This window comes from Cornus florida, unplaced genomic scaffold, assembly GCF_030987335.1.
Source record: "Cornus florida cultivar Cherokee Brave unplaced genomic scaffold, ASM3098733v1 CherokeeBrave_3.0.0_Hap2_Chr06, whole genome shotgun sequence".
Classification (NCBI taxonomy): domain Eukaryota; kingdom Viridiplantae; phylum Streptophyta; class Magnoliopsida; order Cornales; family Cornaceae; genus Cornus; species Cornus florida.
In genome coordinates, this window is record NW_026775576.1 from 20,343,919 (window position 1) to 20,360,135 (window position 16,217).

A 16,217-nucleotide genomic window follows, 5' to 3' on the forward strand; every position below is an offset into this window, starting at 1 on the left:
GTAACTTCTTGTGGTTGTGTGGCATGAGTAGAACATGCCAACAAGTCTAGCAAGTGGGCTTGTCAACTGCATTATAGTGCTGGCACATCTAGATGGTACCAGCACGACTCTATGTGGATGGGGGTGTCATCCATCATCTTAGTGGGCAGTTATGGGCGGTTCTGAGAGTGGCCTATATAATGCTAAGGTGGGCTTTGTAGAGGGACAGAGAGGAGGGTGTGAGCCTTGGTTGTTCCTTGTATGAACTCATGTTCCTTTGTAATATGTTTAATATGAGCAAAGGTTGGGGCTTGTCCCTATAAACTGTGTGTGCCTTCTTTACATTTCTATATTATGTGTATTGTGTTGTTGTGTTGGCTGAGACTTGGTGGCCCCAAGTGCCATTATAGAGGCAAAAATTCATGGTGTAATTTAGCCCTGTAATAATTGGTATCAGAGCCCCGTTCTACGATGGCTGGAGGTAATACTCGTGAGAGAGTTTCCTGTTTGGAAGAGTTCATGGGTTTTCGTACAGAAATAGAGGTACAAGATAGTACAGAGAGCCTTGTTGTTTGAATTGAAAACTTGGCTTCTGAAGTGGAGATCTTGAAGACTGATCTTGATGGGTTTGGTGACTTCATGCAGGCCATCAAAGAGCAATTGACCCGTATCTCTGAAGATGTTGAGTCATTGACTGACGTCTTCAAGAAGATCCTGAAAGACCTTGAAGATGAAGTGTCCTTGGTGAAGAAGGCCATTCATGGGAGTTCCAGAGGTGGTGGTAATCCTCTTTCACAGAAGATTAAGGTGCCGGATCCCAAGTCTTTCAGTGGTACCCGAAATGCCAAAGAGTTGGAGAATTTCCTATGGGACATGGAGCAGTACTTCAAGACTGCTCGGATCCTCGATGGTGAGAAGGTGACCATTACAAGCATGTATCTGTCTGGTGATGCAAAACTATGGTGGCGCACACGGACAGAGGACGATGCTTCTGCGGGTAGGCCTCGGATTGAAGTTTGGGAGACCCTTAAGAAGGAATTGAAGGACCAGTTCTTACCTCAGAACACTGCATGGATTGCAAGGGAATCTTTGAAGAAATTGAAGCACACAGGTACCGTTCGTGACTATGTGAAGGACTTTAGTTCCTTAATGCTGGACTTTCGAAATATGTCAGAGGAGGACAAGCTGTTCAATTTCATGTCCGGATTGCAACCATGGGCTCAAGCAGAACTCCGTAGGCAAGGTGTGAGGGACCTTCCTACTACTATGACAGCGGCAGATTGTCTTGTAGATTTCAAGATGACTGGGTCTACTACACAAGACAAGAAGAAGTCTAAGGAGGGGAAGAAAGACAAAGGCCAGTCCTTCAGGTTCAAGGACAAGAATCAAAAGAAGGATAAAGGCGGTGGCTTTGTCAAGGCCAAGGCAGATTACAATAACAAAGGGAGTAGTAGTGGGACTAAGCCCAACTACGGTTGTTTCATCTGCAATGGTCCCCATCGTGTTAGGGACTGTCCCAAGAGGGAGAAACTGAGTGCTATTGTCGCTGATTCAAAAGGAGACTCAGACTCGGAATCTGGTCCAACTGGAGTTAATCCTCTGTAAATGCTGAATGCTCTTACTGAAGAATACTCCATGGAGTTGAAAGGGCTCATGTTCATTCAGGTGACGCTGAACGGCAAGGAAGTTTTGGCAATGGTGGACACGGGGGCCACTCATAACTTCATTGCGCAGAGGGAAGTAAGTAACTTTAATTTAAAGTTAATTCCACATGCTAATAAGATGAAAGCTGTGAATTCTGAAGCCAAGCCTGTCTTAGGCATGGCCACCACTTCTATGAAAGTTGGTTGTTGGGAGGGCATAGTTAGTCTTATGGCTGTACCCTTAGATGATTTTGATCTAATTCTTGGAATTGAGTTCCTTACGAAAGCCAGAGTGGTAGTTTTGCCATATTTGGGAGGAGTTTTTATTTGGGACGGGAGTTGTCCATGTTTTATTCCATCAGTGGCTCTTTATGGGCACCAAAAGAAGGAAGATCGTAAATATGGCTGCATCGAAATAATCTCTGCATTGCAAGTGAAAACTGGTTTGAAGAGGGGAGACTCTACCTTTCTTACAGCCATGATAGAGATCAAATCGGACCAGCTTATTGAAGTTCTGGATTCTGTTACTGAAATTCTAGAGGAATTTGCAGAAGTGATGCCACCAGAACTACCCAAACAATTGCCCCCTCGATGTGCTGTTGATCACAAGATAGAGTTGGAGCCGGGTTCTAGGGCTCCTGCTCAGGCCCCATACGGGATGGCGCCTTCAGAACTGGCTGAACTGCGTAGACAGTTGGATGAGTTGCTGGAGTCTGGCTATATTCAATCATCCAAGGCACCGTATGGCGCGCCAGTGTTGTTCCAGAAGAAGCAGGATGGCTCAATGCAGATGTGTGTGGACTATAGGGCTCTGCATAAGGTGATTGTGAAGAACAAGTATCCAGTGCCCAATGTTGTAGATTTATTTGACAGGTTGTCAAGGGCATCTTACTTTACTAAGCTGGATTTACGTGCAGGCTACTGGCAGGTGCGTATAGCAGAAGGAGATGAACCCAAAACTGCATGTGTAACTCGTTTTGGGTCTTATGAATTTCTTGTAATGCCGTTTGGGCTAACTAATGCCCCGACAACCTTCTGCAACTTAATGAATAATGTGTTTTATGATTACATCGATCGCTTTATTGTTGTTTACTTAGATGACATTATAGTCTCTAGTGAGTCATTGAAAGATCACTTAAAACACTTGAGATTGGTTTTCTCAAAACTGAAGGAGTTTCAGTTATTTGTCAAAAAGGAGAAGTGTGAGTTTTGTCGCCAAGAAGTGATGTTTTTGGGTCATTGGATCAGTAAGGGCCATGTCAGAATGGATGAGAGAAAGGTGAAAGCCATCCTTGATTGGTCTGCACCTACCAAAGTGACAGAGTTGAGATCTTTTCTAGGGTTGGCAAACTACTACAGAAAGTTTATAAAGGGGTATTCCAAGAAGGTCAGTCCTTTAACGGACTTGCTGAAGAAGGACAAACAGTGGGTTTGGTCTGAGGAGTGCTAGAATGTTTGTAAGATGCTTAAGCAGGCAGTGTCTACAGAACCGGTCTTAAGACTGCCTGACTTTGGTTTGCCATTTGAAGTGTATACTGATGCCTCTGACAGAGCAATTGGTGGGGTCCTAGTCCAAGAAGGACACCCATGTGCCTTTGAAAGTAGGAAGCTTAAGGATGCTAAACAGAGGTATACAACTCACGAGAAGGAGATGACTGCAGTGATACATTGTCTTGACGCATGGAAGCACTATCTATTGGGTACCAAGTTTACAGTGGTGACTGATAATGTGGCCAATACCTACTTCAAAACACAGAAAAAGCTTACTCTAAAGCAAGCTCGTTGGCAAGAGTTTCTTGGGGAGTTCAATTTTGTGTGGGTTCATAGACCTGGAAAGCAGAATCAGGTTGTTGATGCCTTGAGTAGGAAAGCAATGCAGGAGTATGTGGCGTCGTTGACAACGGTTTATACTGATTTCTTTGACAGAATCAAAGAGCAATCTCAGTCCGACAATGCCTATCAGAAACTTAAGTAACAGGTTACTAATGGTGAAGTCAGAAAGTACTGGATTGAAGATAATCTACTCTACGCCAGAGGAGGTAGATTATATGTTCCTGTTGGAGGTTTGAGACGGGAACTAATGCGGGAAATGCATGATCCTCAGTGGGCTGGACATCCAGGGGTGGATAGAATGCTGGCGTTGATATCCAGATCATATTACTGGCCCAAGATGGAGGATGACATAGAGTTATATGTCAAGACTTGCTTGGTTTGTCAGAAAGACAAGCATGAGAGGAAGAAGGAGGCAGGGCTACTGCAACCTTTGCCTATACCAGAGCGTCCATGGCAGTCAGTTTCAATGGACTTCATTTCTGGTTTTCCTAAGGTGGAAGGTATGAGATCTATTTTTGTGGTAGTAGATAGATTATCTAAGTATGCAATTTTTATTACTACACCACATGCATGCCCAACGGAAGTTGCTGCTGGTTTATTTAATAAGTTTGTGGTGAAATATTTTGGCTTGCCTGAAGATATTGTTAGTGATCGTGACACCAGATTTACGGGAAGGTTCTGGACAGTGCTATTTGACTTGATGGGTTCTGAACTGAAGTTCTCCATAGCAAACCATCCTCAGACTGACGGACAGACTAAAAGGATGAACCAGTTATTGGAAGAATATCTAAGGCACTATGTCACTACAAGTCAGAAAAATTGGCTGGAGTTGTTAGACACTACACAATTCTCTTATAATTTGCACAGGTCTTCAGCAACAGGAATGAGTCCCTTTGAGTTGGCAACAGGGCAACAACCTTGCACACCACAGGAGGTGGCAGTGCAGAGGACTGGGGGAAGATGCCCTACAGCATACCGATATGCCCGTTCCATGTAAGAGATGGTGGAGGAGGCACAGGATAGCCTTGCCAAGGCTGCGAGAAGGATGAAAAAGTATGCAGATAAACGGAGAAGGCCATTAGAGTTCCAAGTGGGAGACAAGGTTCTGTTGAAGTTGACTCCACAGATTTGGAAGAACATAAGTAGCAAGACTGTTCACAGAGGGCTGATTCAGAAGTATGATGGTCCCTTTGAAGTTGTGAAGAAAGTGGGGAATGTTGCTTACAGATTACAGTTACCTGAGAGACTGAAGGTCCATCCTACTTTTCATGTGAGTTTCCTCAAGCCTTTTCATGAGGACACTACAGATACATCAAGACAGCAGGCTAAGAGAGCCCCACCTGTTATTCAGTTGCAGTTTAACAAGGAGGTGGAGAAGATGTTGTCTCACCGAACCCAGGTCAGAGTAAGAAAAATCACAGAACTGATTACTTGGTGCAATGGAAAGGATGCAGTGAAACAGAGGCGAGTTGGGAAAGGGATGTGACATTATGGCAGTTTGAGAAATAGGTAAGGGAGTACTTGGACAAGTCGACGAGGGCGTCGACTTCTTCTGGTGGGGGTGGTTTGTTAGCCCCTTGACGGTTGTCCAAGGGAAGACATTGGCATTTCAAGGCCATGCCATGTCTTGGGAATACTTTGGCTTTGGTTAGACAGCCATGAGGATGCTCAGTGGGTTGTCAGCGTGCACAAGATGCTCAGCGTGCACACAAGATGCTTAAAAGGATGCTCGGCGTGTACTAGGGGTGCCCAGTGGTACTTTCGTAAATATGGCGAAAAGTGAAACTTGGAGTTTTGACTCGGGATCTTTATGGGAGGTACCTTGAGTCCATAGAAGCTGGTTAGCACAGACGACACTTAATTTGGATGTCGGGAAAGGCTTGAAAGGCCATTATGACTCCTCAAGCATGGGTGATGTCTACTCTTGTCAGAGTGCTGGATTTCCTTAAGACTATACTAGGGAGGGGTCTGTTGAGCACATCGGTTGGGTTATGGCATGGCTTGCTTAGAGGGCTTAGCCAACATACATAGGCATGTGTTGCACCACTCCAAGATGGTTGCACAAGTGGGGAGCATCCAAGATATTGAAGGGCAGACAAGTGGGCACCGACACGCGTGCTGGTGTGTAGCGGCGCGCGTGCGGGGGTGTAGGTGGGCGCGCGGGCAGTCGTTCAACCTAGTGTGCGCGAGCGTGTAGCTCGGTGTGCGCATGGGCATCTAGGCGAGCGTACAGCCACGGGCGCATGAGGGTTCAAACATGGGGCGCGTAGAAGGGCACTAGTGTGTGCGCCGACGTGCACTTTGGCGTGCACCCGAGCGTGTGCACGGGCGTGCATGGCTTGGCACACCGTGCACTCAGAGACATATATATGTGGGTGCAGATTGGTGGACTTGGCTTGGGCTAGGTTCACAAGGTTGACTCAGATGTGGCTAGAGCATGGACAACACAAAGTCATGGCTTGCGGTTACAAGAGGTGGTGGCTTAGTGGGCTCGGTCGGTTGGGGGAAGTTACTAGCACTTCCCACTCATCATGGGAAGTGGGGGAGTGCTGAGTAACCTCCTAAGCATGTGGCACAATTCTGAGAGGACCAACACACAGGCGGTTAAGGGTGGTTTCTTCCACTATGCAGAATGTAACTTCTTGTGGTTGTGTGGCATGAGTAAAACATGCCAACAAGTCTAGCAGTTGGGCTTGTCAACTGCATTATAGTGCTGGCACATCTAGAGGGTACCAGCACGACCCTAGGTGGATGGGGGTGTCATCCATCATCTTAGTGGGCAGTTATGGGCGGTTTTGAGAGTGGCCTATATAATGCTAAGGTGGGCTTTGTAGAGGGGATAGAGAGGAGGGTGTGAGCCTTGGTTGTTCTTGTTCGAACTCATGTTCCTTTGTAATATGTTTAATATGAGCAAAGGTTGGGACTTGTCCCTGTAAACTGTGTGTGCCGTCTTTACATTTCTATACTGTGTGTATTGTGTTGTTGTGTTGGCTGAGACTTGGTGGCCCCAAGTGCCATTACAGAGGCAAAAATTCGTGGTGTAATTTAGCCCTGTAACATCTACCATGACACTGCCATCTTCACCCTCTCTCTCTCGAGTTTGCTTGTGTTTCCACCTCTCTCAGTCCACCTCGGATCCTATTATGTTATCTGAATCACTCAGATTTGTGTACGATATCACCATTTATATGTATTTTATTGTGTTACGAAAACGAACCCCCACAACGTTAATTAAAAACATCTTTGACGTGGAAGTGGTTGCCTATATAAAGCTTCCTTCCTCCCCAGCTCACTTCATCTCTTCTTTCTCACACACACACGCAAATACAGAGACAGAGAGAACTACAACAATGGATGCCATTGAAGTCCAATATCCGATGAACGGTGGTCATGGCCCATATAGCTATGTTCAGAATTCCAGCTATCAGGTATTATACCGCATTTTATTACAGTACGTTTGCTTCAGTTGTCATGCTTTCTCTAATGTATTTTTAGTGTCAACACAATACTTACTATTTAGTGTGTTTATATATATACCGACTACACAGTACTACTAGACAAAATAATACTCATTATATGTGTGAGCAATATTTTTCTTAATTATTCATCACAGAAAGGGGTGGTAGATGCAGCAAGGGATGTGATCTTTCAAGTAGTTGCAGAGAAGCTCGACCTAGGAAACCCTTGTTTTGATTCTTCAAACCCATTTCGGATTGCAGACCTTGGCTGTTCTACAGGACCAAACACCTTCTTTGCAATGCAAAACGTAGTCGAAGCAGTGAAACTCAAATACCAGTCCATCCCTCAAACCTCCCCGGAGTTCCTTGTTTTCTTCAATGACCACACAGACAATGACTTTAACGTTCTCTTCAGATCCCTCCCTCATAACACCGGGGCATCTCCGGGTTACTTCGCTGCTGGAGTGCCCGGTTCCTTGTTGTTTCCAAAGAACACTTTCCATTTTCTTCACTCCTCCTATGCCCTGCAGTGGCTCTCCAAGGTTCCCAAGGAAGTCCTGGATAGAGACTCTCCTGCTTGGAACAAAGGCAAAATTCACTACACAGGCAGTGATGAGCATGTGACAAAGGCATTTTTTGGCCAGTTTCAGAAGGACATGGATGGGTTCTTGAAAGCTCGAGCCCAGGAAATGGTTGGGGGAGGCTTGATGCTGATTCAGTTGCCTGGTATTAGGAATGGAGGCCTTTTCTCTCAGACTGGTGCTGGTATGATCCATTTCATCTTGGGATCTTGCCTTGTTGAGATGGCTAAAATGGTAAGAACCAATTACTTCTATTCAAAATTAGTTAAACATCATTGGGTCATATTAATAAGTTTGGTACCAATTGGACTCATCTTAAAATTTTGGTAATTATTATTATTCGAGTACGATCTCTAAATTAAGAAGATCCGGTTCTTTCTTGTCAAATTGATATGCCCAAATGGAGGTAGCCTCAATCAGCGATCCTTTCTTATTGGAATTTGACAAAGTACTGGATGCCTTTCAGTCTGGCCTCCACCTCGTACATATTAGCTGCCCAAAACATTGGTCTGTTCATATAACCATTAGCTAGTCTCACTTCACTGTCCAAACCAAAAAGAAAATTAAGCAATATCAACTTTATACACTTTGATATAGGATAAATTCTCGCATAGTCTTCTCAAAATTTTATAATTTCACTTACTGTAATTTATGTAATAGATTCTCCCATCCCGTCATTTTGCCCTCTTAATACTAGAAATGATAACAAACATTTTGTGGGCAAAATGATTAAAAAAAGTCATTGATATGAGAAATATGTGAAATTATGAAACGTATGGAGACTCTATGTGAAATATTTACAAAATTTAGATGATATAAGTGAAATTTACCTCCATGACATGGCATCTAAGAAGGAAGTAAATAAATAAAATAAGAAAGATCCACAAAAGAGTTTTAACCATTTTATCTATTCAAATGAAATATTTGAGAGTTTAAGTATCAATATAAACAAATCTGTATGTCGTATTTGAGTGGACATGAAAGGATGTGAAGAAGAAGAGCAGAAAAGATTTAAGATACCTAATTAACCATGTTTTGGGTTTCTAAGACGAGATCCAAAAATTGAAGCAAATAACTTGCTAGGTCACTGTTTATTATTATTATTATTATTATTTTACCCTGGCATGAAAACAGCCATACAGCATCTACAGAGGTACCATTGTCAAAGCAAACACAGTCAGCATCAACAAACACAATACATCCAAAACTAACACCCACAAATGTCAAGATAACAGCCTTGACAATAACCTGCATGAAAAGGTGTCAGTGAAAGCGAGAGTACCAGCACCCACAAGCAAAGCTAACTGAGTGGCAAAAGGCTGAGAGACTCGAAATGAAAGGCATCCCCAAGATGAACACCAGATTTTCTAATTCGTTGTTTTAAACTTAGCCCCCACCATAGTCATTGTGGTAGAGGTCTACACCTTGCCGAATAAACTAGAACGACACAGTGGTTCACTCTGGTCAGAATCTTCCACCAACAACATGCTTTGCTCATTCTCCATCTGAGTCAGAGTCATGCCGTGGAACCAGAATATCACAATAACCCACCATAGAGGACTCCCAGCCCAGCAAGAAACAGAAGAAAGCTTAACACAGTAGGAGCTCAAAAAGAAAGAAACGTAAGTAGTAAGTGGAAGAAAGTGAAAATAGAAAAGTAGTGGACCCTAAAGATCAATAACAGTAAATATAAAAAGGCAACCTAGGACTTCAAGATAAGAAGCGTAGACAATACGCTACTCACCTTTAGTCACACACTTCATAAAGCTCAATAAATGATTGGACGTGAAATCGTAAAAAAACTAAACTCTACAGATAGAATCTGCACCACCTTACACAAAGCCCTTAAATAGTTAATGACTTGGCCCACCACCAACCAACATATCACTTGGAAATTATCATCACCACACGTCAGCCATGACGTTAAAACTTCACCAACCGAATACCCAACAGCCGACTTCCAAAGCCAACCTACCGAGAAACTGCCGAGCACAACATTGCAAACACCATAGACATCGGACGCCGGAATGGTTCTCGATTGCTTCAGCTCTTCCCCCCATAGCAAAGCACTCCAAAAATAGAAGCTCCAAAGAGGATCATTCAGAAAGATCCATCTTCGACGACCCGAGAACATCACCTCCGCATGTCGCCACTGAGTCTGCCCCTCCACGTGACACCCGCGTCCAAGACTCCACGCCGAAGCTTCCAGAGAGCACCACCACCATACTTCTCCCCAAACAAAACAGATCAACGCCGGCTAAGAAAACCCTACCGTCAACCAAACCACCGCCCCTGGTTGAAACACGCCACACTTATATCCCTTCCACACCGCCCCACTCCATCGGATTCCCAACAGGTCCAGTGGAATCCCAAGCCAAACGCCGCTATCAGCTAAAGCAAGTTGCATCCAAACCCAAATCCAAACAATACCCAGCCAATGGTGACGATCACCACAAATTTGCCAAATCACTATCATCGGCCAAACACACAACACAAATTCACCCAAGACAAATTCACCCAAGACAAGCATCCCAGAACCATGTAGAGGGAAAAAACCTAAAGGAAAATAGAACTTAAGATGCAACAATGGCAGAAAACTCCACCAAATCCAAAGGAATATGGTGAATTTAGCGGTCTCAATACGAAACCTAGAATAACTATACGCCAGCGACATATCACCTGATTTGGATCCACACACTCAAAACAAAAATTTTGCAAGAAACCCAAAGATCCACAAAACTAGAATCACTCAGCCACCAAACACACAGACACTCAACTCTAGAAACAGATCTACAACAGCAAACAACAACCCACACCACCAAAAAGATCGTGATGAACGCAAACACTCTAACTCTCAATTAAACGAGACGATCTCTATACAGAGAAAACCTCGACAACAGCGAGGAGACACTTCACTCTCCAATATGAATGAGTTAAGGTGCTGCAATTGGACTAGAATCCCTCAACTACAATTACTTTTCATACTTTTCAGCATATATATAAATAGCTTATAAAAATATCTAGGAAAAAGAATGGTTTTCATTTGGCAGTGAATCACTATCTATATATTGTTGGAACTAATTAATCCTGTTTATTTTAATATAATTCATTAAACAAATTAATTAAGTGGGTTGTCCATTATTATTGCAGGGGTATACAACTGAAGAAAAAGTGGACACCTTCAACGTGCCTCAGTACCATCCATTAATTGAGGATCTAGAAATGGTGGTAGACATGAATAAGTGTTTTACCATAGAGAAGGCCGGCGTGTTATTCACTTTGAGGACCGAGTCATTTCTATATTTTCACTTTTTGGACACTATTCACTTTTTGTCCTTTTCCCTATTTCGTTCTTTTCCCTATTCTGTCTTTTCCCTATTTGTTAGTTTTTGGCACAACCTCAATTTTTATGCTTGGAGTTGGTTTTTGACTTCACGTGCCTTCATCCTAAGTGATTTTCATGAAATACGTATCTTTACTTTTGCAAGAAAATACTCTGGTTGCTCTCGGTGTTCATAGGGGTATGGATGCACAATTCTTCAGAATCTTTTTCTTTTCTTGGGGTGTTTTTTATAAATATCTTTTGAAGATATTTTATTTTAGGGGTATCTAAGAAAATATCTTTTGGAAGATATTTTAATTTTGGGCAGTTTCACAGTTAACCGTTTTTGTAGGGGCCATTGTGCAATTAACGAAAGTTATTGCAAAATGCCTCATCTGGAGCCTGTATCCTTGTACGGGATTCATTTTCACATTTTGTTGAGTTGTGTACTCCTAGAATTTCTTTCTGGTCGTTTTTCTCCAGTTTCAGAGTTTTTGACCCTGCTGAACTTATTCAGGGAATATCTCTCTGCTTGGGTCACAGTTTTTGACGCCGTTTATTTCGTTGTTCATATTTTCTCATTTTGAATCTTTTTTGTTCACAGAGTTTTGCTGTTTGAGCGTGTCTGCTCAAATTCCATTTTTCTAGACCAGCGGGGCACTTTTTGAGATTTCTATAAATAGGTTGCCCTAATTTTTTAAAATCAGATTTTTAGACCTTCTTCCTCCTCTTGGCCGGCAGCCATGGGAGCCCAAGGGGCTGCCTTCACTCTTTCTTCTCCTCCACTTGATTTCATTGGTAGAAAACCCTTCGGCCTTAACGTTTATTGTTCGCCTTGACGCTGCGCACCTTTCCCCCTTATTAGAACCCATTTTTGGCCAAATTTTGAGTTCGGGTTTGAAGTCAAGTTGTGATTTTCATGGGGCTTCTTGGGTATTCTTGTTCATTGTGTTGTCCCCGACAAAACCCTTCGATATCGTCGGATTCGGAGCATTTTTCTTTCGGTGGGAATTTGAGATTTTCATCTCAAATTGAGATAGGGGGTATTATCGGTTATTATTCTTGTCATATTGCATGCTAGTGATGTTTATGTAACTTATTTACATGCTTTGGTAATAAATTTAGAGATTTTATTATTCATTTTTCTTGTAAAGGATTTGATTTTCCCGGTTGATTATAACTTTGTTTAAACATGTGGCATGGAATTATATTACCCCTTGATATGGTCATTGATATATATTAAATTGAGAATTTTTGGACAAGTAATGAAGATTTTATTTAATATTTTTCTTGAGTAAATATTTAATTCATGTGGCCTTATCTAGCTTGAAATCAATATGTGTTACCATATTATGTTATGCTTTAATACACTCTTCAACATATGTGAAATTGAAAGTAATCGGAGATGTTTTGAAATCTAGTAATTATTAATTAATTTGATTAATTAATTTGCTCCAAGTGCACTATTCATTTCTTTGAAATTCCGATTTGATATTCTTGATGTGCATGCCATATACTTTCACATATATTAAATTTAGAATATTTGATTAGGTTTTGAAACATTTCATTTAATTAATTTATTTGTTTGAAGTTTAATCCTCATGATGATATATAACTTGGAATTAAAGTGTGGCATGCTAGAAATTTAGGCCTTGGTATACTTGTTAACATATATAAAATTAGAATCATTTGAATGAGAATTGCAACTTTTATTTAATATTTATTTTTGGTGAAAGTTAAATTTACATAGATGTAACTTGCATGAAATAAGCTTCTAATGTAATATTATAATAGGCCTTGGCATGTTCCCTAACATATGTTAATTTGAGAACATTTAGATGAGTTTGAAATTCTACAGATTTTAATTAAAAGGATTAATTAAAATCTATTTAATGGTTGCATTGGCTTAATTAAGTTTTTAACTTGATATTTGTAATAACCATGACTTGTTTACTAGCATATAGTAATTTGGGACCATTTGAAGTTGCTTTAGAACCTTGGGATTTAAATTAGCATGATTTAATTAAAATTCCACTTTATTGCTCCAACAACCTAATTGAGTTTTAGAATGGATATTGGTGATGACCATGCTATGTCCTTTAATATGTATTAATTTGAGGTTATTTGGAATTGAATTAGAATCTAGAGAATTTAATTGTGTTTATTTAATTAAATTCCATCTAATTGCTCCATGGATTTAATTGTGTCTTGAGAAGTTGTTTCTATGTTTAAATCATGGACTTAGACTTGTTGTGTATTCATTTGGTTAAATTTGAGCATTTGATAACATTGTTGTTATATTTAAATTTATGAGCTTGTGTTTTCAATATTGAAAGATATTGTTATAGCGTGTAACGAATCGCACACTGAAGATTCGACATTTGTCATGCCATAGTAGTTGTGGACTTAGTATATGTATTGTATGTGTTTCCAAAGTTGGTTGTGCTTGGTAGATAGTTGATATCTTGCATATACATGTTGATATATAAGTTGTTACACAACTTGTTGATTTTGGAAACTTGGGGATGTCGTTGTTAGGCTACGGCTAGGACTTGGTTCTAGTACGAGAGATTGTCCCTCTATATAGTCTATTGCGCACATAGAGAGGTTACCCATGGGCTAGTAACCTAAAAGTAACTATGGTGTCGGTCTGATCCGGCGTGACGTCCAAGTATCCACTTTGGTTGATTTCGCATTTCTTTTCAAGTTGATAACTAGATGATATCGTAACTTGTTGTTCTTTGTTTGATTTACCATTTTAAGTTGCAAGATGTTAACTTTGAGAAATCATGCTTTATGCGTTGTATTGGAAGTTCCAATGTTGGTTAAATTGTATCGATATCATGATTTGTGTTTTGATGTTCAAATGTAATTTAGGAATGATCTTATAGATTCATTTTGAACATAGACGTTAGGTGGCATGACCCACTCTTGTTGTTTTCGTATTTTAGGTTTCAAGTTGATGACTTTGAAAATCTATATCTTGTTACTTTGTATAACATGTTTCTATGTTGTTGAAATGCATGAAAGATGTGATTTATGCTAGAAACACTCTAAGGTAGCTTAGGATGTTTCCTGAGTCGCATTTTGATATAGACGTTAGGTGGCATGAACCCCTTTAACATGTTTCACCATAAGGTGATAAAATTGTAAAATGCTAGGTTGATGCATGCTCATCTCCTACGAGTAGCTTTATGTTACTCACCCACGTAGTGGAGACATTTTTCAGGTACAGGAATCAATGTTGAGATTCTCATTATGCTTGGATGATTTGTGAACTTGAAGATTTCCATTCTTGTGAAGGTTGGCTTGAAATGCCATTTGTAGCCATTTTGTCAAATGTGTATATTTGATTCCAAACTTGTATTATGTGCTTAAGCACACTTTTTGGTATTTATTCTATGTATATGATATGTGGCCAATGGCCAAACTTCATTTGTAATCCATGTATATTGAAAAATGTAGAATTTTGCCTTTAATGAGAAAAACATGAAAACTTGGGTTTCATTATGTCATTTTCGCACCGGTGTATGCATTGTGTATGTAATTCATCCTTTAGCATTCATTTTCTATATATAAGGTGTGGCCAAGGGCCAAATACTTTAGTTTCAATTTTTGCATCTTAGTTCACATATTACATTTTTGGGCTAAAATAGTAGAAACCAAGCTTTTAAGGGTTTATTTTCAAATCAGGTGGTGCAAAGTGTGTTCCAGCACCTCTACTAGGTCTCATTAAACTTGCATGAAGTGTGGCCAAGGGCCAAACGGTAATTTGAAATCATTTGTCAATTTTAAATTTCAAATTTTCCATTTCATGTGCATTTTCGCCCTTTTGGCCGTTGGAGGGTCAAATTTTGCATCGATGGTATTTTTAAGTCATGGACCATTGTAGCACGTCCTAATAGGTAAGTTACATTTGCGTGCATGATGTTTTCAAGAAAAACCTCTTCCTCGGCAATTTGAGCATCCTAGGGATTCATTTTGCACTTTTGTTGCATAATCTGATCTAGGGGTATTCTAGACCTTTCACATCAGTTTTATTTTATTCTTTTGACATGGCCGCTTAGAAAACCTGATTTTAAGGGGGGGGGGGGGGGGTTGTATTTTGCATTATTCCAGAAAATGTCGTCTTGGTACCGGAAATCCATTACGAAGTTCAGCATTCAATTTTGCATTTAGCAGCTTTTTGGCCTTCAATGATTAGATTTCATGGAGGGGCATTTTGAACATTTTACAGTAAGTTTTTTTGGAATTCTCTTGCGAGTCATGTAGAAAACTCGATTTCAGGAGGGGTTTCTTTTTCATGTTTTTCCAGAAAAATTCATCTTCTAGCCCGTTTCCGCTCTCAGATCAGGACAGTCACTGTAGCAACTTTTGCCCTCTTGTCCAGTTCTGATTTAGGGGCATTTCGGGAATTTCCTTTGAAAAATAAATTCCGGTCTTGACATGGTCACATAGAAAACATGATTTTAGGGGGGGTTTCTTCACAATATTTTTCCAGAAAATGTCATCTCGGACCCGAAAACCCCGCGCCAAAATCTGATTTCCTATGCACATTTTCACTATTTGAACAAGTCTGTTGTAGGGGTATTTTGGGGATTTTACTTCAAAAATAAAATTTTCTTTCAACATGGTCAGCTTGGAAAAATTATTTTAAGGGGGGTTTCTTCTTCGTGTTTTTTCAAAAAATATCGTTTAGTATCTCAAAACGGCACACGAACTTCAGCATTTTGCCCAGGTTACTATTCATGGCCGCGGCGACGTTAAAACTCTGTTTTGACTTTCTCTTCCATCCGGACTCCGAATCAAGTGATTCTTGAGTCTAACTTGATTAATTTTTCGCTGCCTTCCCAGTGGTATGTTCGGTAGCACCCGATTTTATATTTTTTCAAAAATGACCATTTTGCCCTTGGGGCTATTTTTGTCCGGTTTTCTTGTAATTCACTTCCGCTACTTTCTTTTGAGTTCTGTGACTTCATGGGAAGTCATGGATGTGTCTCGAGAATAATTTACATTCTAGAGATGTCATTTTTATGTAAAATGACTATTTTGCCCCTGGGGGCTTGTTTGTCATATTTTTGACCTTTTGCTTTCGCATCAGTTCTCATTGAGTTCCATGACCTTATGGAAGGTCACTTTGACTTTTTAGAGTCTTGTTTTCCATTTTCGCTTTCGCATTTCGGATCCGTTATCGGATCATACTTTCGGTTCATCACTGACGCACTGGCCTAAAAACCAGGGTCGTCACAATTTTACATTTACAATAGAAATTCCATTATATTAATTTTTAATTAAATTTTAAAATAGAAATTCAATTATACTAATCATGCATTAAATTGAAATTGATATAAAAATTTATTAAATGGAGTTTGTGGTTTTTTGAAAAACCCTAGGTTATATT

At 40.5% G+C, this 16,217-nt stretch overlaps 2 protein-coding genes across 2 annotated transcripts; both read left to right on the forward strand.

The window, feature by feature from the left end:
* Positions 1-450: 450 nt before the first annotated feature.
* On the forward strand, positions 451-1,584 carry LOC132313854 (uncharacterized). Its single transcript, XM_059812794.1, has 2 exons — positions 451-522; positions 625-1,584. Exons 1-2 carry the CDS (start codon positions 451-453, stop codon positions 1,582-1,584), a joined length of 1,032 nt encoding a protein of 343 aa, XP_059668777.1.
* A 5,167-nt stretch (positions 1,585-6,751) lies between these two features.
* Positions 6,752-12,009, forward strand: LOC132311160 (loganic acid O-methyltransferase-like). The gene is made up of 3 exons (XM_059808923.1): positions 6,752-6,883; positions 7,069-7,728; positions 10,645-12,009. Exons 1-3 carry the CDS (start codon positions 6,806-6,808, stop codon positions 11,011-11,013), a joined length of 1,107 nt encoding a protein of 368 aa, XP_059664906.1. The 5' UTR covers positions 6,752-6,805; the 3' UTR covers positions 11,014-12,009.
* The last annotated feature ends 4,208 nt before the right edge of the window (positions 12,010-16,217 follow it).

Bases quoted from the DNA above. Each gene is read 5' to 3' on its own strand.
- LOC132313854 (XM_059812794.1), top strand. From the start codon at position 451: ATGGCTGGAGGTAATACTCGTGAGAGAGTTTCCTGTTTGGAAGAGTTC. The intron at 523-624 runs GTACAAGATAGT...GACTTCATGCAG, and splicing joins GTTTTCGTACAGAAATAGAG to GCCATCAAAGAGCAATTGAC.
- LOC132311160 (XM_059808923.1), top strand. From the start codon at position 6,806: ATGGATGCCATTGAAGTCCAATATCCGATGAACGGTGGTCATGGCCCA. The intron at 6,884-7,068 runs GTATTATACCGC...TATTCATCACAG, and splicing joins TTCAGAATTCCAGCTATCAG to AAAGGGGTGGTAGATGCAGC. The intron at 7,729-10,644 runs GTAAGAACCAAT...TTATTATTGCAG, and splicing joins TTGTTGAGATGGCTAAAATG to GGGTATACAACTGAAGAAAA.